Below are 14,975 nucleotides of genomic sequence, written 5' to 3'. Positions count from 1 at the left end.
TATATCAAAATGGCTGCTAGAGTATCATGTTGATCTCACTTTCCAGTGAGTGTGGATTCTACCTAATCTTATTTTGCATTAAGAAAAACTTGTACTAATTGTTTAAATTTATGGCTTGATATACATTGTCTAATTTGATATTTACAATTCTGTGAAGAATTGGGTCAGTTATTCTTGTGGATAAAGGAGTAAAAATACAGAAGAATTCAATAGTTGCCCAAGGTATTTGATTGCATTGGCTGTGCCAATGTCCAATGACAAATTAGGACTAAAAGTCAGGTTTCTTTGAGAAAGTATTAAATACAGTGTATATGCAGCCCCCCTGGGGTTCTTCTGTATGGCTGTGCCTCAAGAGGTGGCAACATGTGGGGAGAAAAAGGTATAGCAGATAGTAAAGAGGTGGTATTAGTAAGGTTAGGCCCATGCAATATTTTCTTTTCCAGTTTCATTGTGTCATATGGGAGGTAGCTTAGTATAATGGAAAGAGTGCTGGATCCAGGGATTTGAGTTCTTTGCTGGTTCTGCTACCAACTTGCTGTGTGACTTGGGGTAAGTCTTTTACCTTCTCTGGGCCTCATTTTTCTTTGTCTGTAAGATGCACATAGCACCTTCCCAGTACACATGATGAGACTATTTTAAGGCTTGATAAGTTATATAAAATATAAGGTAATATGATTGTTGTAGTTTCACAAATGTTGATTTTTGTTTGAGAACTAAACCACAAACCTCTGCCCATCACGATTTCCACCCCCCCAGTTTGGGGAATACCTTCAGTTCACACCAGCTGAAGACTCAGGGAAAGCCTTAATCTTCATATTAGTTTCCCAATGAAGCTGTTTATCTTGACAGATGACAACTTCTTATACCTTTGTACTCTATAGAACATTAAAGCCATAGAGGTCGACTTTATATCTGAGAGGCAGGGAGGGAGGAGACCCAAGGACCCGGTGTTTACAGAATGTCCTCACAGGTTGTATATATGCCAGACCCAAAGTCCAGGGGAGTGGTGTGTAGATAAGTTTCAGATTTACTCTGAAAGAAGGGCTTTAAATATATTACTTCAGAGATTTGCATCTCTTGAATATTACTCTAGTAGCTTAAAGGAAAGAAACCCCAACCAGTAAGAGTTCAGTGTAGATAGCACCCGTCTTTTAAATGATGGGTAAGTGCTCCCTGACCACTGGTCTGTGAGAACCTCTGTTTTGCTTGCGTCTCCATTCAGAAGACACTTGGAACCACTGACATGGAAGTTCAGCTGTTTAAATTTAGTCCACAAGAACAGCAGCAGCTCCCCTAGCCCTGTGACAGGCTGTGGTGGGTTAATTTGGAATTTTGTCCACTGTTCAGGAAGCATCTCTAAGACTTGATGCTGGATTTTTAGGTTATATAATAACTAACAATTTTGAGTTGCTTCTATATGCTAGTAATTATTTAAAGTGCTTCATTTTTAAGTCACTTGTAAGTAGCAGTACTTTCACTTGTTGCTTTTTGGCACTTGAGTCCTTACTCTTGGGAGCAGTGAAGATGAAAGTGAAATTGCAAGGTAGAAGAATGAATTGAAAAATACGGTCTTCAAATCTGAAGGAGATAATTTCACTTAAAAAATGCTTAGAATCCAGCTATTTTTAAAGTATTCTACTTAAGTCTTAAAATCACTGGACACTTTTGAACTCCCAGCATTGTTGTATGGAGAAGCACGGGGCTGTGTGTCAGTGCTGTGCACAGGTATGGCCAAGAAAGTGGAGGCTGGGCTGCTGGTCTGCTTCTTGTTGGAAAAACTGTTCAGAGACAGGTGTTTTTCACTTGTACTCAGGATTGCCACTTTCCTTTTTGTGTTTTTCCTTGTGAAGGTAGTCTGACCAGGTCCGATGACTAGTTAACTTTGGCCTTTTCTGTGTTATTGGAAACAGTACCACAGATGCATTGGTACCCCCCAGAGGTTTCTGGTGAGGGAGCTAGAGGAACCCAGCTACAAAAGCCTAGGAAAACCTGTACTTGCCAGTGCAGAGAAAAGTTTTCCCTGTGTTTCAGAGCAGGGATTGCAAAGATTTTTTTTTTTTTTTTTAAGATTTTATTTATTTGACAAAGAGAGATCACAAGTGGACAGAGAGGCAAGCAGAGAGAGAGGAGGAAGCAGGCTCCTCGCGGAGCAGAGAGCCTGATGTGGGAATCGATCCCAGGACCCTGAGATCATGACCTGACTGAAGGCTGAGGCTTAACCCACTGAGCCACCCAGGTGCCCCCAAAGATAACTTTTATGAAGAAAGGCAGGAGAGATGCCTTGGCAGTGACATAGATTAATTAAGGCACAGAGAAGATGGCAGTTCTGAGTTTTAGGACCAAGCTAAGAAGTCCGAAGCAGCGGGTAGAGCGCTGAGCTCCCGAAGCAAGGCTACCCACATGGGTGACTGAAAATGCCGTGAAATGTCTGGAAGACATGGCGGTTTCCTTAAGGCCTGGTTACGCCTGCGTGAGGTTGGTGCTCCTACTGTGAAACAGCAGAACTAAAGGAAGCAGTGCGTTTGGGTCATTTATTTGAACCTAGTAAGACTGGTGCAGCCTCGGTTAAGCTAAACTAAGCTCCCTTCCAGGCATAGTCCAAGATGAAAAGATGGCACTCTCTTAACTCTTTCCTCTCCTTCTGGCTTTGATTTTGTTTCTGTGCCTTGATTTCATAATGTCACTTAAGGTCATGCTGGTTTTGGCTTGACTTGAAATGCCTCCAGCTTCTGGCTTCTCGTCTCCCCGATCCCTGCAGCTCACAAATCATCACCTCCCCTTGAGTTTTTTGCTGTCATCGTTTATTTATTTGTTATTTTTTTTAAAAGATTTGATTTATTTATTTGTCAGAGAGAGCACACAAGCAGGGGAAACAGCTGGCAGAGGGAGAAGCAGGTTTCCCGACGTGTGGGACTCAGTCCCAGGACCCAGGGATCATGACCTGAGACCTCTTTCCATCTTTCCTGCTGTCCCAGAACCTGCTCTTTGACCTTGTCCACATCTCTAGTCCCTTTCCCTTTGCTCTGACATTGTTGATTTCCTCCAGCCATGCTTCCTCTCCCGCTGAGCCTGGACTCTCTCGTGATCACTTTAGCTATTGTTGTCTTGCCTGCACCATCATCTCTGCCCCTGTGACCTCCTGCACATTCCCTCCCTGAATTAATCTGTAATGCAGCCTGCGGGCTTTTACGCGTGAATTGCCTGAGTGAGCTCGAGAGAATCTGGTAGCCCTGAGTATTGGCAAGTCTAGACGTGGACTCTTCTGTCTTAGTGGGACAGCCTGTTCTTCTGTCAGCGCCTTTTCAGCCACGCCCAGGGCTCTGACCGCTGCCTGCAGCTTTGGGACTCTGAAGTCTCCATTCGTAGCCTGGCTGACCCCATAGTTTCACTCTCACACCTGGGTTCCTCCTGGACACTATACATATCTGCGCCATGAATAGGCGCGTAACTGTGAATAGGACATTATCCCCCCGAATCTCAGCCTCAGTCGCCCCCCTTCTTGTAGTGTGTGGCAGCAGCATGTGCCTAGTTACCAAACCAGACCATGGTAGTCAGTCATTTTGGACTCGTACCTCTCCCTCCCGACCTGCCCTCCCACGACCCAGTCTAACAGCCGTGTTATTTCTACCTCCAGTCGCATTTGGTTGACTCATACAAAATTGCTGTTTTGTAGGTCAAAAATGGTCAGATACCAACAACTTCTTACGGTTCAACTGACTTTAACTCCCCCCACCCACCCCCAGCTGCAGCCGCTGCTTCTCCATCTCTGGCCTGGACTGTTGGAATTGCGGTCAGCTCGTCCCCTCTGTCCCCGCTCTTCTCTTCCCTCTCGGCAGCCTCCTGCCTTGGTGCCGTTCTCACTTTGTGGTGTACCAGTCTATCACTGGCACACAAGCGTGCACACACACCCCTCTCTGTACTCTGTTCAGCTGTGGCTGTTTCTGGTAGAGCCCCAAATGCGCCGTGTTCTTCCACACCCATGTGCCTTTACGTGGGGGGCTCTCCGGGCATGTTTTCTCCTTTGCCTTTCCCACTTCCGGTTGGCATCACTGCGTTTGTGAAACTCTTTGATCTCCCCTGAGATGGTATCAGTTACCTTTTTGCCCTAATATGTCACATATATCTTCTGTTGTAACATTTGCAATTCTGTATTGTATTACTTATTTCTGTTTCCTGGATTAGACCCACGCTTTGAGGTCCGTGAACCAAGTTGTCTTAGTTTTATTCCCAATACGTAACAAGAGCCGGTCACATTTATAGAGGCTCAGTACATGTTAAATGATTGAAAGTCCGTTATACCAAGGACTCATGGTTTGTTTTTTATAATGTTTGAAGGAATATCTTTTCTGGGGGTAGAAAGAAAAGCAAATGGTTTCATTTATTTTTTATTTTATTTATTTATTTTTTAAAAAGATTTTATTTATTTATTTGACAGGCAGAGATTACAAGTAGGCAGAGAGGCAGGCAGAGAGAGAGAGGAGGAAGCAGGCTCCCCGCTGAGCAGAGAGCCCAGTGCGGGGCTTGATCCCAGGACTCTGGGATTATGACCTGAGCCGAAGGCAGAGGCTTTAACCCACTGAGCCACCCAGGCACCCCCATTTATTTTTTCTTAATAAGGTAGCATAGCAGGATTTAGTCCTAAGACTGAATTTTTAATCTTGGCTTCTTCACCATAAGGATTTTGAATAAGCCAAACAGCTTTGCTGTGACCCAGATCTCTACATGGTAGACTGTGCTGCTCATTGTCACAGAGCTGTGGCAGACATCAGGTGCTTTTCAAATGGTCTTTAAAACGGCAAAGTATGGGGTGAATTTAGAAGATAACTATGGTAGTGGAGGAATATTGTTAGGGGTCTGCACTCACCTGTCAGATTGGATTTGGATTTTTTGGATCACAGTGTGCATTTTACGGAGGTAAGCCTGGGAGACCTGAAGATCATAAAAGATTCGTTACTGAGTTTTGTCCACTTGGTAGCTGCCTTGTCTTGGATTTGATAGGCACCGGGAGCAAGAACTAAGGGTAACAGTTTTGAGAGAGCCCCATTTATTTATTTATTTATTTATTTATTAAATTTTAATTTTTTTTTTTCTTTAGGATTTTATTTGAGAGTGAGTATAGGAGAGCACTAGCAGGGGAAGCAGCAGGCAGAGGCAGGGGGAGAAGCAGACTCCCTACTGGGCAGGGAGCCTGACGCCTGACTTAATTCCAGGATCCCAGGGTCATGACGTGAGCTGAAGGCAGACGCTTAACTAACTGAGCCACCCAGGCACCCTAATTCTTACATTTTTAAAATAATTTATTTTTAAATGCTCTCCACACCCAATGTGCTGCTTGAACTCACAAGATCCAGGGTCACACACTCTAGCTTTGCTGGCAGAGCCAGTCAGAGAGGACACCTTTCTTTCTTTTTCTTTCTTTTTTTTTTTTTTTTTTAAGAGAGGGAGTGGGGAAGTGGCAGAGGAAGAGAGAGAAGGGACCCAGAGACCCCTAAGCAGGCTCCACTCGCAGCTCAGAGCCCAGTAGGGGGCTTGTTCTTGGCAATCCTGAGATTGTGACCTGAGCCCAAATCAGGAGTTGGACGCTTAACTGACTGAGCCACACAGGTGCCCCAAGAGGGCACCTCTTTGAAAAGGAAGTTTTAATGTCCCAGATCCAGAGTAGCTGAGTTTCTCTCTGTTAGCGATGCCAGTGATCAGTCCTCCCAGAGGCACGTGCCGGTCCTGCTGCTGGAGAGGTAGACCAAGAGCCAGGTTGCCTCCGTTCTTACAGCCGTTCTGCCATTAAGTATTGTCATTGCCTCCTGAATTTACCTGAATTGACTGCTAACCAGGCAGTTCTTAGACTTCTTGGAAAAACTAAACTTGCTTTTTTTTTTTCCTTCTCCCTCATATTTAGTAAAGTATCTTTGAATTCCACAAGCACTCAGGTTTGTAAAATACTATTTTTGGGGATTTCAGAGGTTCCACATTGTAAATAAAAACTAAACAAACAAAAAAACCTAATACTTGGAAAGTAGAAGGGAAAAGAGACCCCTCCATATAAAATTAAGTGATACTCCTGCCCCAGCCTCATCACTGTTGAACAATTCAGTGTATGGCTTTGTAGACCCCGCCTGTGGGATTCTCTACATGAGTAGCTGTAGGTAACTTGAAAGCCAAGCGGGAGTCCTGGTATGCACGAACAGTATGGTTTGCCTTTCCAAACGGCTTTTCCCCATAGGAATTTATATGACAGTTAAAATTTCCCTACAGTTATGTCTGGGAAAGTATTTCCAGTGATGTCCGTGAGACCCATGACTGGATAGAAGTTCTTACCTCGCTGGGATTCTTCTAGAGGAAGCCCTGAGATGCAGAAAAGTGTTTTGTCAAAGGATATTTAGACCGTTGCCTTTGTCTGTTTTTGAGTTAGGATGTTGGGGGCAGCGGGGAAGGAAGGATCCGAGGTAGGAGGTATTGGCAGTGTAGAGAGGGTGAGCCAGGCCTTCATGGGCTGGGCAGGGCTGGGCTGGGCTGGAGAGAGGTAGAGAGAATTTGGTTTCCAGAAGAGAAGAACGTACTTATTAGCAAGGAAGCAGGGAGCCTCTGGAATAAAGTAGTTACTGATTTTGCCACATCTGGCCTGGCACTGATAGATGGGAAAGCATGGTTTTTAGAGTTTGGACATTGAACTTGATTAAATGTTGGAGTTCATTGGGTTAGGAAGAGGCAGATGGCATAGGGCTGTTAAGGCTTTGTAAAGTTACATATCATAAACATGGAGTGCCCAGAGTGTCCAGGGCAGTACAAGTAGTTAGCCTGGAGGTGGTTTGGGAAGGGCTGCCACACCCTACTGTTCCTCCTCCTCCTGTTTGTGAATTCTGCCCTCGGTGTGAAAGAGAGCAATCAATATAAAGCTTTAAATGGACTTTTTTGGTTTTTTTTCCCCATAGTGTTCTCTCCGAGGACCAAGACAGTTATCTCTGTAATGTCACCTTGTTCAGGAAGGCAGTTGATGACTTCAGACACAAAGCCAGGGAGAACAAGTAAGATTATTATTTTTTTGTTTTTTAATTTATTGGATCTCCTATATACACAGTGTGGACAATTTTGTTTCTCCCCCACTCCAAATTCAGATTCATCGTTCGTGACTTCCAGTATAATGAAGAGGAGATGAAAGCAGATAAAGAAGAAATGAACAGGCTTTCTACCGACAAGAAAAAGCAGTTTGTATGTGTTGTTGTTTTTTTTTTAAGAATTTATTTATTTATTTGACAGAGATCACAAGTAGGCAGTAAGGCAGGCAGAGAGAGAGGAGGAAAGCAGGCTCCCCGCTGAGCAGAGAGGCCGATGGGGGCTCAACCCCAGGACCCTGGGATCATGACCTGAGCTGAAGGCAGAGGTTTTAACCTACTGAGCCACCCAGGTGCTCCGTATGTGTTCTTAATATTTAGTATTATCAGTGTTAAGCAGAAGAAAAGACAGTATTGCTATTTCCTTTTTATTTAAAAGAGAAAACTGATTTTACTTTAAGACATTTGAGTTTAGTTACTTTTTCTCTTAACCAAAATGAATTTTCTCTAAGAAAACTTAGATCTTGAAAATCCATGCCTTAAAGGTAATTACTCCATCCAAATCTGTATCAGAAATTAATTTTAAATGCAATGTAGTGAGGTATTATTTTAACTAAGTAGTAGTTCTTTCAGGAAGAATTTTCATTTCCTTGTGGCAAATTTTTTTTAATGCTGCAATATGATACTGAAGCAATTTCTTTTTAAACCACTGGAGAGTTTGTATGTTTGAGGCAGAATTGGGAAGGGAGGTGGAGAAATGACAAGGGAAGGTGGTGTCAACTCTCTTGTCATCTTTGAGTGCTGGATTACTGTAAAGACTAGAAGCTTGCATGAAAGGGGTGATAAGTGAAAATTTCTTTCTCTTGTAAGGCAAGAGAAAATAAAAACAAATCCCATTTTAAATTATTCCTAAGTACTTATAAACCATAGCATCTCCATTGGAGAAAACTAACCCTAACCAAGTAATGCCCAGTAGAACCAACTTATTAAGAAGGTCCGGAGCCTTTTTAAAGAACAGATACTTGAACCAAAGATTTTCACATTGTCTTGTCCTTTTTGCTTAAATTAATTGGTTGGTACGTCAAATGAAACTAACGATGTTCACTAAATAATTCAGCCGAACTGATCATGTATGTCTTTTATGTACTGAAAGGCAGTATTAAGTTATTTTAAAATCTGTTTAAAGGAGTGTTTTTATTTAGTACTGGAAACTATACCAGATATTTTAAGTTCAAAGAGAAGTTATCCTACATAATAGAATCATTAAAAATTCAGAATGTGAAGAGGTTTAAGGGATCTAGATCAACAGGCCTGATACTGTATGAAAAAATTAAGACCTAGAGATATGTATTAAATAACTTAGTATGTCACTATTTATCCTGTTCCTGAGGAGTTGTTTATAAGTTGAATCCTATTTTAAATGTCTGGCATGTATTGCACTAAGTTTTTTATATTTTGGTTTTCAAGTCTAGGACATACCTATATTGTATATCAGTTTAAACTGCTTTCATTAAAATTTATGCCTTTATCTGTGTAGTGAAATAGATTCCATGAATTTTGGTGTCTACTAAGGTTATAGTGTAGTGGCTAACCTTTTAATCTTATTTAAGATGAAGTGTTTGAAACATTTTTAAAGTGAATTATTATGTGATTTAATTCTCCTCTAAATTCTTACTGGAAAGTCACTCCTTTAAAAATATTTGATTTATTTATTTCTAATTGCCATTTTCAAGACCAAATTTGTGGTGATTTTCTTTTTCCTTTTTATAGGGACCACTTGTACGGTGGCTGAAAGTAAATTTCAGTGAGGCGTTTATTGCGTGGATTCATGTGAAAGCATTGAGGGTTTTTGTTGAGTCTGTTTTAAGGTAAAGAAAGTTGATCAAGAAACTTGGAAATGAAGGGTTTATGGATCCCTTTACATTAGACCTCTTTGTTACAACAGTCGTAATAGGAAATTGATGGAGAGAAACCAAAAGGACAACCATGAGAGAGAGATTGTCAGTATCCTACCTTCATATTAGTCTTGTCCTTGATGCCAGGTTTGGAAAAAGGGATCCATACTGCTATACTCCCTGGTTCGTTGCTGGTGTAAAGTTAAAAGTAGATTATAAAGTATTTAGCTAATATTTGTTTAAAAGATTTTTCACATACTTTACATGTAGTTTGGTACTTGGTATACTGATGGTTTATTTGAAATCACTGTTTCATATTAACCTAGAGTCATTTATCATTTTGAGATACTTAAAAATGTCAATCATCTTATGATCCTCTATATATTTTGCTCATATTAAAAGTAGTTCAAAATAGTTAATCTGTAGCTGTATTTGCCATTTGTAAATTTCATTGACTTTTCAAGATGTAATTGTATTATTTCCTTATCATGAAGGTGTCTCCTAAGCGTACATATTATTGCCGAGGGTATTCATAGATTAAAAATCGAAGAGTAATTAAAAGTAAATTCTAATAGGCAGTGGGCTCTCATTTTAAGGTAAGATTTCTAGTGGACAGTGAGGACCAGAGAAGATAGAGTTTCTCTGTATATTAGTTGAACTTGTCCTTAAAATGAGGTACCCTCTCTCTATTAACTGATTAAAGAAGACTACGAGAATATTTGCTTTGAAAAGAAAATCTCTTTATATGTTTACTTGTGTTACATACTGAACATTTGCTTCCTGAAAAGGTATGGCTTGCCAGTGAACTTCCAAGCGATGCTCCTTCAGCCCAATAAGAAAACAGTGAAGAAACTAAGAGAAGTATTACACGAACTGTACAAACATCTAGACAGCAGTGCGGCGGCCATTATTGATGTAAGCACTTATTTAGGTGCCTTGGAGGAGCAGGAACTGGAATGAATTTCAGAAAAAAATTATTGGAAGGAGATAAATGGAAAAGGGATAGTAAATATTGTTTATTAAATCTATTTTTTTTTATTACTTTGAGGTCCTCAGTTAATTTGTTAGATAAACACAGCAGGTAATTGACATTGTTTACCGTGTTTTATACTAGTTAGAGCAGTGCTTTTGCTTCTACGCCAGTCATTGTCTTGCTATAGATCAGATGTTTATAGCTGCAGAAGTAAAGAAGCAAGCAGCAATACTATCCTACTTGTTTACCAAAGTTAATAAATTTCAGAGAAGAAGATAATAAGTAGTTAATTCAGTTGTATTTGGGACAAGTAGCAAAGTCAGTATAGGAGTATTTTAAAGGGAGCTACCATTTTTCTAAACCGGTATGTTTCTATCTTACTTCAGACGGTGGGTGTAAGCAAAGTGTGTTTTCAGACAGTATAAGCAAACTCTTGCTGATGTTTAAAACTGTAGTGGGTTTTTATTTCAAATAATCTTGAATTTTTTCCTTTTTAGGATGGTAGTACCTTACATTTACATTAATTAGAACCCATGACACACCAGTTTTTTTTGACAGAAGTAAATGCAGGAAATTACTTTCTACATTTTCATGTAATTGTCAAGAAAATACATGAGGTTCAACTATCTGATACGTAATTTCCTACCAGTATATATATATATATATATATATATATATATATATATATATATACATATATATTTTTTTTTTTAAACCAGGTCAGTTTCTTATTTTTATTTATTTATTTATTTATGTCAGAGAGAGTGAGCACAGGCAGACAGAGTGGCAGGCAGAGTCAGAGGGAGAAGCAGGCTTCCCGCTGAGCAAGGAGCCCGATGTGGGACTCAATCCCAGGATGCTGGGATCATGACCCAAGCCAAAGGCAGCCGCTTAAGCAACTGAGCCACCCAGGCATTCCCTTACCAGTATATTCTTTTTTCATTTAAGATTTTATTTATTTGAGAGAGGGCGAGAGAGCATGAGTGGAGGGGAGAAGCAGAGGAAAGGGAGAAGCAGACTTCCCACTGATCATGGAACCAACTTGGGGCTCGATCCCAGGACCCTGAGATCACAACCCAAGCCAAAGGCAGACACCCAAGTCTACCAAGTCACCCAGGCACCCCTCCCACCAATATATTCTTAAAACATTCATAGTTAGTAAGTGATATCATTAAAATCGGACTTGGTTTTCTTCTATTCAACATTTTAAGAAGCCACATGCCCCGTAAACTGAAGACCCCAAGCCTGAGATTTAAAAAGTAATTTTATACATTATGCATAAAAAAGGATCATAGGGTCATGGTTAAACACATACAGGGTTTGGAGTCTGTGAGGGCTTAAATCTGGCTTTACTACCCACTGTGTTTCCTCATTGGCAAAATAGGAGTAATAATGCCCAAGTCGGATTAAATTAGCATAAACATCTACACCTAGTGCCAGTGTAGCTGTTCAATCAGAAGGTAAATGGTAATACTTAATTTTTTCTTCCCTTTGATTTCTGTCAGTACTCATTTGGATAACTTTCCTGTTTTTCTGTAGGCTCCTATGGATATTCCAGGCTTAAACCTGAGTCAACAGGAATACTACCCCTATGTGTACTACAAGATTGATTGCAACTTGCTGGAATTCAAGTAAAAACGAGCTCCTTCCCAGACAATCCTGTCCTTGTGTTGGTGTAATCTAACAGAACTAGGCTGCAGTATGACAGTACTTTTAACTCCCTATTGTCCTTTGCTTGCTTCTGACCACTTTTCCTAGTGAGTTCTTCATAGTGGTCCATCTCTCAATATTTTCTTCTTAAATGTCTTATTTCTTTTTATTGATCAGGTCTGTAAATGTGTACTAAAAAAAAAAAAATCAGAGTTTATTTATAAACAGAATAGTTTATTTAAAGAGAAGGTCTTTCTTCATTGATATTGTGGTATGCATTAATTCCATTTGTTACTGTTGTGCACAAAAGCCTTGTTTACAAGGGAATGGTAAACGTTTGTACCATTTTGTTCACTGTATTTAGTAGACATAACTGTTCAGTAGTTACTGAATCATGATGTAACAAAATGTGATGATATTCAGGTATGTGCTTTCTGAATGTTTCAAATTCCAATCTGTGAGCACTGTTGACACCCACAGGAGAGAATAAAATTACCTGTGCAAAGGTGTATTGTGGTGTGTGTAACTTCGCAAGATAACGGTTCGCTTTGAGAGGTTATAAAAGAGAGCAGAGCGCACTAACTGGGCCACTTCCAGACTTCTTCTCCGTACTGGGGGCCAACTGTTTGTGTCTGCCTTGCGTAGGATGTCAGTGTGCCAGTTCGGGGTCACAGCACAAATGTAAAGATTATTTTTCAATACATGATGGATATTTACGTCTGGACACTAGATTTTGAGTTCCCTTGAATAATTAGGAAGTAGGGCCGACTTCGAATAAAGTGTAGTGAAACCTTGCGGCTTCAGTCATGTGTTTTGTGTAAGTCCTGATTTTACATGTTTCCTTCCTAGGATTTTTTAACCAGACAAGCCTTCGTTTGGACCTGTATATCATTTATGACATCGTCTGAAAGGAGGCATTGTTTGCTGTAAAGATCTCTGAACTGGACGACTGAAGGAGCTTTTCCAGGAGGTTCTGTGACCATGCTCCCTTTCCGTGCACTCCCAGGCCTGCGGATGGGAGAAGGGAGTTAGTGTTTTAAGGGCATTTCTGAACTATTCTATTCCTTCTAGAAATTAGTCTCCCAAATCCTTTTTACTTCCAAATTTATGTTGTTATTTCAAAAGAAATTAACTTCAAACATATTCAGACTTCTAGAAGGTAAAAACTGAGAGATGATCCTGCCTGCCTGTGACCCCCCCCACCCCGATTTCTTCTCAAGGGAGTTGATGTATTCTTCCACGCCTCTTTCTATGTATATATCACACCCGTGCAAACCTAGTTTATTTTTAAATAAATGTAGGATCAGACTGCATATATTCTGTCACTTGCTGTTTTGCTTGCTAGTATGTCCAGAATCGCTAGATGGCAGTCTGTCTAGAGCTGCCTCTTCCACCCCCCCACTGGCTGCATGGTTTTCCATCGGGTATTTCCGCCATAAGATAGCTGACTGGCTGGATATTCGTGTTATTTTTTGGTTTTGCTCTTGACAAACACTGCTGCAGTAGATCTCCTTCTTCAGGTATCTTTAGTATGGAAATGTGTTAGTATTTCTGTAAGAGGGACCCTGGAAGCAGGCTTCATAGGCCGTAGGGTATGCATATTTAAAGTTTTGACACGTACTGCCAAGTTCCCTGTCAGAATTCTAAATTTAAGACATTTTGAGGATGCAGATTTTATTTTCAATTTTCCTTTGGATAAGAGGTAGCTGAAAATTTTTGGTTTTGGTGTCAGAAAATTGTAGTTTTCTGTCTTTTTTTTGCAAGTATATTTTGTGTCTTCGTCTCTGGATAGTGGGCATAATCTGGGCTGGAGGCTATGTTTTTGGCATTGAAGAGCAAGCTGGTGGGCTGCGTGGTGACTTCTGGGTTTCACCTGGATGGTAACATTGTTCCAGTGCGGGTAGGTAAGGTCACTTCAAGTTTAAAATCCCAGTGTGTGTCAGGACTTTCACGGTAGTATCTTAGGGATGCAGAGTGGCTGAGATGTAGCCGTCCAGCTCTTGTGGAGCCCTGTGATCTCCATGCCCCAGCCCTCCTTCATAAAACGGGGGTAACCAGAGTGCCCGCCCAACGGGGCTGCTGTGCTAAGCGAAAGAGATCCCACTTGCATGTGTAGTGCTTTGAAATGGTGCCCGGTGAGTGCTTGAAGCGTGTACTCAGAATCCTAGATGAGTGCCTCCAGCTTCTTTTCGCCATCAAGATTCATGACATTGTGGAGTTTGAAGGTTAGAAGGAAGTGATGTGTGTATAGAGTAGACTTTGTGGATGTAGCATAATGTTAAAGCAGTTTGAGTATCTCTGAGCTTCAGTACATGTTGGATTTTTTATATAAATTGTTAATGGGAGCTACTGTTCCTGGAAGGGGACTCTTCCAACTTTTCTTGCTTTGTTCAGAGTCTACTGCTTCTCCTCTAGGATGGGGCTCAGGTCAGTTTGAGATTCATTAGACATTTATTGGGCATCTGTTCGAGACCATTCTGCCAGTGTTCTCAGTACCTATTGCCTCATCCCTTCCCCATGTTTGTATTGGGGAGACTGGTGGTCCCCACTCTACTAGTGGAGGCTTAGGGGCAAAGGACTTTAGTGAGTTTCTTTTCTTAGCTCTCACAGATTTTCGGTTAGAGTATGTGTTCAAACCCATGGTTTCTCACTGCTGGGCTCTTTTGTCCATATCATGCCTCCTGCCCTCTATGGTGTCCTGTATGAGTGAGCCACACACTTTTCCTTCAGCTTAATCCAAGAAAGACCGTGATGTAGAAAAAGAAAAGTTACTAGATGTGGTTCATGAGATATTAAATTGTGCTGGTATTTGGAGGGAACGTAGGAGCGCAGACGTTCTTGTCGGTGATGGGTGATGATGTGCCTGCTGCCTGCTACTTTCAGGAGCCCAAGTTCCTCAACCTGGAGCGTTTTCCTGCCTCCTGAAGTTGCTCTTGGACAGACACTGTGTGGTCTGGGAGGAAGACTCCCATGTAGCTTTTCTTTTCCTTTTTTCTTTTCTTTCCTAAATTCATTTATTTGACAGATCACAAGTAGGCAGAGAGACAGGCAGAGAGAGTGGAGGAAGCAGGCTCCCCGCTGAGCAGAGAGCCTAATTCAGGGCTTGATCCCAGGACTCTGGGATCATGACCTAAGCCAAAGGCAGAGGCTTAACCCACTGTAGCTTTGCAAACATGCGCCCCCCATGTAGCTTTGCAAAGGAGCATATATCAAGTAATACCTTTCGAATAATATTTTGTGCATCACAGGTACTCTGCAAACATGAACTTTTCTTTGCTCTCACTTCAAATTTAAATAGTCCAAATGTTAGAAATAAAATATAAATTGATCTAGATGTTTGTATTTTTATTTTTATTCTCAGCTGCTTCTGCCTTTCTTTCCCATCACTCCCCTCTCTCCCCTCCTCTG

At 41.1% G+C, this 14,975-nt stretch overlaps 1 protein-coding gene across 2 annotated transcripts in view; it reads left to right on the top strand.

Moving 5' to 3' along the window:
* The window catches only part of ATP6V1C1 (ATPase H+ transporting V1 subunit C1), a 43,468-nt gene extending 28,567 nt beyond the window's left edge, over positions 1-14,901 (top strand). Inside the window, exons 9-14 of one of the 2 annotated variants that reach the window (XM_082719336.1) lie at positions 6,930-7,022; positions 7,113-7,206; positions 8,820-8,917; positions 9,733-9,859; positions 11,457-11,548; positions 12,417-14,901. In XM_082719336.1, the coding sequence (XP_082575462.1) occupies positions 6,930-7,022; positions 7,113-7,206; positions 8,820-8,917; positions 9,733-9,859; positions 11,457-11,548; positions 12,417-12,426 (514 nt within the window). In that variant the 3' untranslated portion in view covers positions 12,427-14,901. Of the gene's footprint in view, positions 1-6,929; positions 7,023-7,112; positions 7,207-8,819; positions 8,918-9,732; positions 9,860-11,456; positions 12,363-12,416 lie in introns of those variants that run through there. The other variant, XM_082719337.1, reaches the window with a different exon arrangement.
* Positions 14,902-14,975: the final 74 nt, after the last annotated feature.

Source organism: Mustela nivalis, assembly GCF_964662115.1.
Source record: "Mustela nivalis genome assembly, chromosome: 2".
Classification (NCBI taxonomy): Eukaryota; Metazoa; Chordata; class Mammalia; order Carnivora; family Mustelidae; genus Mustela; species Mustela nivalis.
Note: the sequence above shows the minus strand (reverse complement) of the source record. Positions and strands in the feature narration are given on the sequence as shown.